Source organism: Nicotiana tabacum, chromosome 15 (genome assembly GCF_000715075.1).
Source record: "Nicotiana tabacum cultivar K326 chromosome 15, ASM71507v2, whole genome shotgun sequence".
NCBI classification, from domain to species: Eukaryota; Viridiplantae; Streptophyta; class Magnoliopsida; order Solanales; family Solanaceae; genus Nicotiana; species Nicotiana tabacum.
In genome coordinates, this window is record NC_134094.1 from 104,119,358 (window position 1) to 104,129,270 (window position 9,913).

General features: G+C 34.4%; 1 protein-coding gene across 1 annotated transcript; it reads right to left on the reverse strand.

Annotated features, from left to right (window-relative positions):
- Positions 1 to 3,516: 3,516 nt before the first annotated feature.
- Positions 3,517 to 5,800, reverse strand: LOC107782979 (purine permease 3-like). The gene is made up of 2 exons (XM_016603934.2): positions 4,957 to 5,800; positions 3,517 to 3,980 (listed from the first exon to the last, which is right to left on the reverse strand). The coding sequence occupies exons 1-2, from the start codon at positions 5,665 to 5,667 to the stop codon at positions 3,633 to 3,635; spliced, it is 1,059 nt and encodes a 352-aa protein (XP_016459420.1). The 5' UTR covers positions 5,668 to 5,800; the 3' UTR covers positions 3,517 to 3,632.
- Between the last annotated feature and the right edge of the window lie 4,113 nt (positions 5,801 to 9,913).

Sequence of the window (9,913 nt, forward strand, 5' to 3'; positions counted from 1 at the left end):
TACTCTGCTATTTATAAATGAGAAACATCTTAGTACATTCCCATGATTTGTTTCACGTCATGGAGTGGCCCCACTTTAAGAAGGCTTTCTTCTGATTTAATTAATTGCAGTACTAGAAATTTTCATATGATTCACAAGGGAAGGATATAACAATTAAAAAATATTAGAGCAAAGACCAAAAAAGCAATGATTGTGAGTAGATTTGTTGTTAAATTGCAACGTTGAATTTCTAGGAAAAACTATTAGCGGACCATGGACTGTGCCGTGTAAATAGCCTTGCCTATTCTACTGGTTAGCGTTGAATTTTGCACTTGCACAAGACAAAAATATGGATTAAAATTAATAAGGATGGGACAAACGTGGGTTTAGCTAAGAGTTGAATAATTATCAGTGGGTAGGTAGAACCTTGCATTTCCACCTGTGAAGAGAAACATATGAATAGTCACCCATAAACTTAACGTGGGTTTTAGTTAACTTTATTCGAATTCAATAAATATGATTAGCCCCTCATATGCCAACAATAACAGTTTTTCTTATATGAAAGCGTGCCGAGAACCAGAAAGGATTCAGACCTCTCCAGTGATATGGGCACTTTTAAATCTGCAACACCTGTCCAATTTAAAATTCAATGTTTCAGTTGGCCACAAATAACTGTTAGACATGTTTACAACACGACAAAAAAAAAAGACAGGAATTAAGAAAAAGAAAATCAAAATTGGACGGCTTCTCGATTTTTTTTTTAGTGTTGTTAGGACCGAAAAAAATCAGGTATTATGCGTAAGCTGGTAAAGCAAACCTTGAACGATGATAAATCATACCACAAAAGAAAAATCTACCAAAAGAGATGTAAACATTTAATGTGGTTCGGTCAGTTGACCTACGTCCATAACGGAGATGAGCAATCAACTATAATAAAAGAGAGTACAAAATATCGAGAGAACAACCTCACGAAGAGGCAAACACAAGTGACACACTAAAACTTGTCCCGTAAAGTTCTCCCCCTAAATACAACTCTCAAACCCCATATGGCTACATTTGTGGATGCTAATGAATGAGAAGGAAGGATCCTCAATTTATAGAGGTCTAAAACATTTTCCTACAAGAAAAGGACTAGCTAAATATGGAAGATTTATAATTTTCTTCTACAAGAAGAAAAATCCAATTATGATAAATATGTTGCCCTTTCTTTTGAGAGATAGGGAAACCAAATATAGTAAGAAAATAAGGACAAACACCTAACAATGTGCTTAAGAACACCCGACTGTCAAGATTGAGCTGATCATCAATATTGTAACTTTGAAAATATTAGCTATTGATCACGTCCAACTTTAGTCCTAAAAAGGATAAGTGGTCACTGCAAATATATTCCGATCTAAGAGTTCGGAGTCAAATTCTACAGAGAACTAAGGTTTAACTACAACTGTTCACTATCAACATGAAGACAAACTCGAGCAATTTCTAAAGTTATAAATATAAAGGCTCTTATGTCTAACTAATTAATTAATTTAAACCAGAGATACTAAGGGTTGAAGACAAGATTAAGGGGCCTAGAGTTATGATTTCACCAATTGTCGGAATCCTTCCAGCTACGTCTCCTATAATTTTGCCTAAGTATTCTTTACTGATCTTGAGCACTTTATGTGTCGTAATTCTCTCTCGAGCAACTACAACAATTTACTAGACATATTCTCTTGAACTACACTAGTTGGCTTTATCTATCTTACCGCTCACTATGATCACATCAAGGCTTTGTTATTCATAAACCCACCGTATTAATTTCTCACATACGTTAGGAGTGACGTTGTTCAACAACCACCTAAATATGTACTCTTTCCCAAATAATACATAATAAATAGGCACAATCAATTGATGGCCATTCAATCAACAACAATAAATACGTAGTTGAACAAGTAGAGAAATTCAAAGGCTCAATTATATAAAAACATAACAAGAATTTATCCTACAAAATGTTCCATCAGAACCCTAGATAAGAGATTAGCTATTAATAATAGTATGTAAAACTACAATACTAAAATTTATGACTAATAATGGAAATTGAAAGAAGAAAGGAAAAACTTATTGTCGAATCTTCCACCTTGCTCCTTGCGTGTTCCTCCTCTCCAAATTCTTCTCTAACCCTAAAGTACTGTCTCGATCCCCGCTTCAAAAGGACTCTTTAGGATATATTTATATCAATTAGGGGTTGTATGGGGCAGAACTAATCAATACAATCTCGGATAGGAAAGCTAGAATTCACATCAACTTTCGTGCATTGTGTGACTATAGGCGCGGATTCAACTTTTGAAATTTTTTCATTTTGCGAAGCGATCCGTGCCTTCGCTCCACTTTACTGTTTTGTGCATTCAATTGTCTCCTTTTTCGTGTCCGCTTTCGTGCCATGGGCGAGAATGGACGAGCTCCCGGTTCTTCCACCTTTTTCTTTTTGCAACAAATTGAGATCTTTTGATCAAATATCATCAAAACTCGTTACTACACATAAGAAACACGTAATGAGCATATTTTACTTCAAAAACTTTTGCAACTCACACAAGAAATAATATGCAAATATACTAAAAACATGCACTTTTCATCATTTATCTGCTATGCAATACGGGTGTCCATGAAACTCTAGTAAAGTAGTCCACATTTCGCACGATTGTGAAACACTTTAGTGAATTTTGAAATAAGTTTTTTATAGTTTAATCGAGATAGAAGAGTTATTATTTCCTTATGTATTTCCATATAAAATAATTCTATCTTGGCGACATTACAAATAAAAATATTTTTAATTGAATTAGAGCTTAGATGATTTATAAGATTTTCTTTAAACACGATGAAAAAGAAAAAGAACTTTAAAGGAATTTTTTTTACTTATAGATGTGTTAATATACGTGGTTTAATACATGATTCTCTAAGTGTAGCATATATATTAAATATATGTATATAGGTATTTTTTTTTTATTTGATCCTAAAATAATAAAATAATGTAAATCTCTTAATGAAGTCTACAAGCAAGAACAAAAATAGAGTTACGAGTTTATTTTCAATTGAAACGAAAAACAAAAAAAAGCTGATCGCGGATGACATTAGTTTGCCAAAGCTTGTTAACGATGAAAACTTCGATGGAATGCACTTTGTAGAGGGGATAAAAAGGATATAGTGTCAGAAGGCAAAATTACAGTCAATGCAGGGACTAAACTTACATATTTATGTTAATTGATGGTCAAATTGCTAAGTTAAATAATATGTGGACTAAATAATAATTAGGTAACAATACAAAGACCAAAAATACTATTTTCCATCTAGAATAGTACCCCAACCATGACTTGCGCCATGTAAATAGCCATATCCATATATACTACTAGTTGGCGGGGAAATTTGCGTTTTCACTTTTCTTGAAACCATTTTCCACTTGTGAAGACAAAAATGGAGTGAAATAAACAAATTGGGTTTTAGATAACATTGCTTTTTAAGATGGAATACATATTGAAAATAGAAGAAAAGTGCTCATTTCAGTTGAATAAATTTCTCGTTTCATCATTAATGAATAATAAGTATTCCACAAAATAACATACATTATTTTCTACAAAAAATAAAAACTATTTATTTATATAGCCATGATTAATAGTAAATCAAACAGACTCGATATGCGTCGTTGTCATCTCAGTTTGTGGACTTTTGTTCTTCTGCTTCTTTGTTTGTCTGAACTCTCCATAAAAGTAAGAAACGAAACCCCAAAGAGAAAGGAAAAGAGCAAGGCCCTTTTCACCTGAAAAATTTTCTCTAAAGAAAACTACAGCTAATACCTCAGTAACAGGAAGTAGAACTGCGATCATAACCCCAGACATCAAAGAAGAAGAGCAGTAAATGACTCCAATGACACCCACAAAGAAGCACTGCCAAACAATGGTAGTCCACACTACTACTGTATAATATCTAGCTTCTCCAAGGTTAAATTGTTTTGCCTCCCTTGATATTGCCTGCAAATTTCAATCAATTTCTTAGTCGTTGCTCTTTAAAAAAAAAGATTGTCTATAGCTAAGACAAAATTGAAACCTTGGAAGTATCTATATATGATACAAAACTTTTAGGTAAATCTATTCGAATCCAGTATATTACATCCAGCTTTCATATACTTTCTATATGTCTTCAGTCAACCATGTCAAGAGTCTTGATCCCTCTATGTGGGATATGAATAATTTAGGGTTTCTACTGCTAAAGTCAAACTCACAACTCATTACATGCTTTTGTTCTCTCTTGTCATTAAGATCAGCAAACTTTATTGGAAATGAAATAAGGAGAAATAAATGAAAAGAGAAAAAAAAAGAAAAAAGAAAAAAGAAAAAAGAAAAAAGAAAAAAGAAAACAAAAAGAGAGGTTTCCAACGAATTTAAGAAATCCTAAAAGATGGACTATTGATGTTAGTGAACGCCAATAGATCATCACCTAAAGAGAAGTTGATAGACTGGTCATTTGAAGGCCTTAGGGATCTAATGGCAATTAACACCAAACGAGAGTCGAGAAACATATATATTACGATCTCTTTTTTAATTTATGTGACATAATTTGTGTCTCGAAATTTCAAAATGAAAATAAATTTATGAAACTTGGGTTTTAAGCATATTTTATAATATTTGTGTATCTTTTAGACTTTTCAAACTTATGATTTTAGCATTGTGTGGCAGTAAAAAACTTCTTAAAACTAGTAGTTTAAACATAAACACCTTTCAACTGTAAAAATGAACTATTATTTTATTTGTATAGACTAAATATAGAAAAGATTTAAATTATTCACCCTTCTACCGTAAAGTTCATTTACATTTCTAACTAGTAATAACACGTCGATTGCTCTTTTACCACGTTATCAATAAATTATAAAAATATAAAAAAAATAAAATGTGATGGAGTGAGTAAGATGCATGGGCAAAAATGAGCTATAGGGGAAGAAAGAATTACCTTAAAGTCGTTATTAACAATCATTCCTACGGTGCAAAAAGCAGTAGCAGCAAAACACATGACCATCTGAATCTCCAGCACCAACGTAGCAGTAATAACTTGTTTTGCCTTCAAGTAAATCAACTCAATACAAGGCAAAATGACTCCATATAAAGCTGCTGCGAGAAGTGTCATCATAAAACCAAGAATATAGGCTTTACTTGTCACACCCTCCGGCCGATCACCATTAGAACGAACACCCAGTAAAACAGCACCAACTGTCAGCAGAACCACTGCATTGATAGAGTAGGGTGTGAACTTCAGCTTCACTATGAAGAAAGCACCTACTGCCGTGAAGGCAAGTTGAGCCGCAAGAAGCAGTGAAGAGGTTGACACAGGGAGTTTTGACCCGCCCCACGAATAGAGAAAATCATCAACACCAGTGACAATGCCAATGACGAATGACGCAATGAAAATTCGGGGTGTTATAAAGTAAAACTTGGCACTAGAGCCTTCGGTTTTTCGACGATAGAAGTATAAGATAGCAAGAGGTATAAAGGTGAGTGGCCATCCAGCAGTTTGTAACCAACTGCTAAACCATACTCTTGAACCTCCCTCCACAAAATATAGACGCATCATTAGAGGGCCACCGCAGATACCAACAGCAAGTATTATACAATTAATGAGCAGGAGGATTCTCCTCATAGCGATGCTTAATCCTTGATGTTCCATACCTTTTTTCAAGAGATTTGGATAATAAGTTGGAGTGATGGTCTTTTTCTGCAAAGGTTTGGATTATTGGACCTCTTGCAGTGATGAGATCTATTTATAATTGAGAAATCTTAGTACATCTCCGCGATTTGTTTCACGACATGGAGTGGCCCCAGTTTAAGAAGGCTTTATCATGAATAGATTAATTGCAGTTCTAGTAATTTTCATATGATTCACAAGGGAAATGATATATTAATATAAAAAATATAAAAGCAATGATTATATTTTGTTATGAAATTGCAGCGTTGAATTTCTAGGAAAAGCAATGGACTGTACTGTGTAAATAGTCCTTGCCTATGCTACTGGTTGGCTTATAATTTTGCATTCGCACTTGCGAAGAGAAAAAAATTGATTAAAATTAACAAGGATGCATGGGGCAAACGTGGGTATTATATTAGGTAAGAATTGAATAATTATGAATAGCCCCCTATATAATGGATTTTCTTATATGAAAGCGTGTCTAGAACCAGAAAGGATTCAGACCTATCTCCAGTGAGGTTCCCCTCCGTTTCGTCTATATGCACTTTTAAATTTGCCACACCTGTCCAATTTAAATTCAATGGTTCAACTGCCACAAATAGATGTGAGACATGCTTACAACACGATAAAAAACAATTAAGAAAAAGAAAATCAAAATTGGATGGCGTCTTGGTTTTTTGTTTGATTCATGTGCCAAAAGACACAAGACAGTCAAGACTGAGCTGAGTAAGCTCTTTTGCATGCAACAGAAACTTTTTATATTATTTCTTGTTTTGTTAAATAGGATTGATACCCTGTAGAACAAACTTACCATACAAAAGGTTGGTACAAACCTATTTTTTCGGTACAAAAAGGTTGGTATTAACGACAAAGGTGTATTGATTAGGGGTATGACACCATTTTCAGAATCAACGTAGGAAAATTCGTGGTGATTTGATATCTATGGTCCTTTAAAAGTTAAGCCAAAAGGAAAATTGCACAATGGCTCTCAATTTATATGTTTCTTAAGAAAATACGTAATTGGAGTTTTATATGTCAAAACTAAAGTACACAAGAGGGGGAAAAATGCTTACTTTCACGCCTCAAAGCTGGAGGAGCGAGACATGGCACCTGATGCTTTAAAATTTGTGACCGAGAGAATCAATATCAATTTTATTATTTGACTTCAACAATGCATGCTTCATGATAAACAAATTCTAAAAATATTTTAGAATTATTAATGTTCGGCATAATAGCTATTGAAAACTTTATACATACCTTAATGAATACAATGAAAATGCTCTATACATAAATACATGACCCCTGTAGTGTATATGGAACTTATATAATAATGATTACCTAAGTGCATAAAATAAACTAGACTAGAAGGTACCACATAAACAGTAGCGGGCTCACTATAATAGCCAGAGAAGAGAGGGAGAAACCTATATAGTAAATATCCATATCATTTTGAATCATAATACATGCATCCACGAAGAGATCTAGCGTCACCGAGCAAGTATGTGAGTACAAAATCACAAGTACTCAATGCGCATCATATACCCCCTCAATTATAAAGTGAGTCGAGATTTTTTGGAAAGACATGGTAAGATCATATTCAATATCAATTCAATAAATATATTTCATAAAAAACTCAATTCAGCAATTAAAATTATTTCGTAATTCATAATTAAGTTTGAAACTTTAAACAAACTCTTATATTTCGTAGGAGTCCTTGATCACTGACATAATGTCCAGGGGCGGCCCAAGGGTCAAGCCACTAAAGCAAAGGATTTAGGTTCCAAATTTTTCATTTATTTTTTTACTCGTATTTGTATTGAGACCCCGACTAATCTAGACTCGTACCGCGTAAGGCCTAATAAAAGAGAGAACACGTTTTAACGGGATTTGTTTAACTACACGACTCGAACCCAATATATCTAATTAAGGTAAGTTGGATCAAATACATCTCACAACAATTTTTAGAGGTAGAGTCTAAATATATTGGGTATATTAAAATAAAAAATAAAATATTTTATAAAAAGTCAAGATAACTTTTAATTTAGTAGTGATGTAACCGTTTGAGCAAAAAATAGAAAAAGAGAATCACTCTCCCTAAACCCTTGTCGCGGATATAAAACTTTTCATTTTTTAAATTTTACGAGTGATATCATTAGTGAGGTATCTATATGAATTTGGTTCTATTATCTAAGATCAACAATATCTTAGGAGAGACTAAATTATTTATAAAAGAAACTATTAACAACTTATGTTAGGCCAAAACTCTATACTTTTAGCACATTACTCGCCCTATATTTTGTTGGTTTAAGTGAGTTATTGTGCGACAATTGCGCTAAATTGTGTTGTTCTATGTGTAGGAACATCGGAATGAATCATTGATGTTATGATAATTCTGTTTTTCCTTCTGAAAGGCCCCAAATTAAAAATTAACTTTAGGCCACCAATCTTCTTGGGCCGCCCCTGATAATGTCTATCACTATGTGTATATTCATGGAAGTCGAGCACCTATCCCATATTGACTAGGCGTCTCCAGAAGAATACCTTGTGATTTCGACAATTTTGTTAGCAATCATAATCCCATCCAAGGAGACCCAAATCACGGATGACTATTTAATTGTGCAAACTAATGTAATTACGATGACACTGGTACATGTAGCTTTGGGTATTTGACCCTCCTTTGCAAGTATTTTCTTAGTTATCTAAGAATACTCCCAAAATATTTTTATATCATTTGGCACCTTTCGCCATTTCAAATTTGTCACAACTCAAATACCACCAAGACAGTGATGGTACCTAGCTAACCTAACTACTAAGCCTGTTAAAATTGAAAATAATCATGAAACGAGATAATATAATAATGTCTTACAGTCATAATATGAACAAAGTGCAAGATAGATCTGAGACAATATGGAATACTAAATACAACCCCCTGGTAACTAATAGCACAATTCATGAATCGTCTAAAGGAGTAACATAACAATACAATTGTCTGCCTCGAGTACATATACTGTCTTGAGTAAAGAACAACAAAAGAAAGATAGAACGTGACCCCAATAGCTACGAACAAAGCAAGATCGGGACCCACAATTGTGGACCTCGAAGAGTGCCTAACACCTTCTCATCGAGGTAATTTCGAGCCCTTACCCGATCTCTGGTGATGCAAACTAGTCAAACCTGAGTCATATGCAAATAAGTTCCCTAACACACCTTAAACCGTTAGGTGGTGACTCTCCGCTTTTAATACATCCTTAAAAGAGTTTTCACATGTCGAAACCCGATTTCGCGAGAAAAAGGGGCGCGACAGCATGGCGACTCTGTTGGGGACTTACACTTAGGCTCTTACCATAACAAACTTGGCTCATGTGAATTAGTCTCCTCTGATAAACGTGTTTCCTTGTTCTTTTATTATTTTGTTGCTACATGAATATCCCGCCCCTGTTTTCTTTTTTTAATTGCTTCATGCACACCCTTTCCATTATTCTACCTCTATTTGAATTCGTATGCAAATCCCTTCACTTATTTTCCCTTCTTTTTCTCAAATTGGCTCTAACATGCGTGTTCCTTTTTTAGTCGTACTTATTTTTTCCAAGTCGCCTTTTAAATTGCTACAACATGCCTCTCCCCACCCTTACTCCCTCGCTTACTTTATTACAACTTCTGCATTACGCGAACTAACTTCTTCTTGTTTTCCTTTCTTTTCATGTCTTTACGTTTCGTTTTAATACTGCATTTAAACATGCAACATATTTGAAAACGTGTTGTTTATCTTTACATAAAGCATGCTCCACATCATATTCTACTCGTGCCCAATTAATACCATAGCCGGCGCTTGATGAGTATCCGCGCTCTTCCGAAATCACCCTTTAAATTTGGAAAGGCTTATTTGCAGTAAAACTAGTCGATCAGCGGTGCAGTCGATGGTTCTGTGCCTTTCCCTCTCAAGTTGTCCGCTTGAGAGTACCTGTCTAAACTTTTCTAGAAACTCCACTCTAATATTAACTGTACATGCATCATGTCCAAACCTAGCATGGGTTAGAATGCTGTCCACGTGATAACCCGCTAACGCAAGCCGTGTCCAAAGTCCGCCGGAATTTCCGTAATCCCAATGGATACCATCACGATATGTGCATTATTTGGAGAAAACATGACTGTATGCCGATCATTAATGGGTAAATAGTCAAATTAGGAGGGGAAAAGGGCTAACTTTATTTGTTTTGCACAAATGAGG

Excerpts from the sequence above, each read along its gene's own strand:
- LOC107782979 (XM_016603934.2), bottom strand. The coding sequence starts at position 5,667 with ATGGAACATCAAGGATTAAGCATCGCTATGAGGAGAATCCTCCTGCTC. Across the intron at positions 3,981-4,956 it reads TTGTTAATAACGACTTTAAG|GCAATATCAAGGGAGGCAAA; the intron begins GTAATTCTTTCT and ends TGAAATTTGCAG.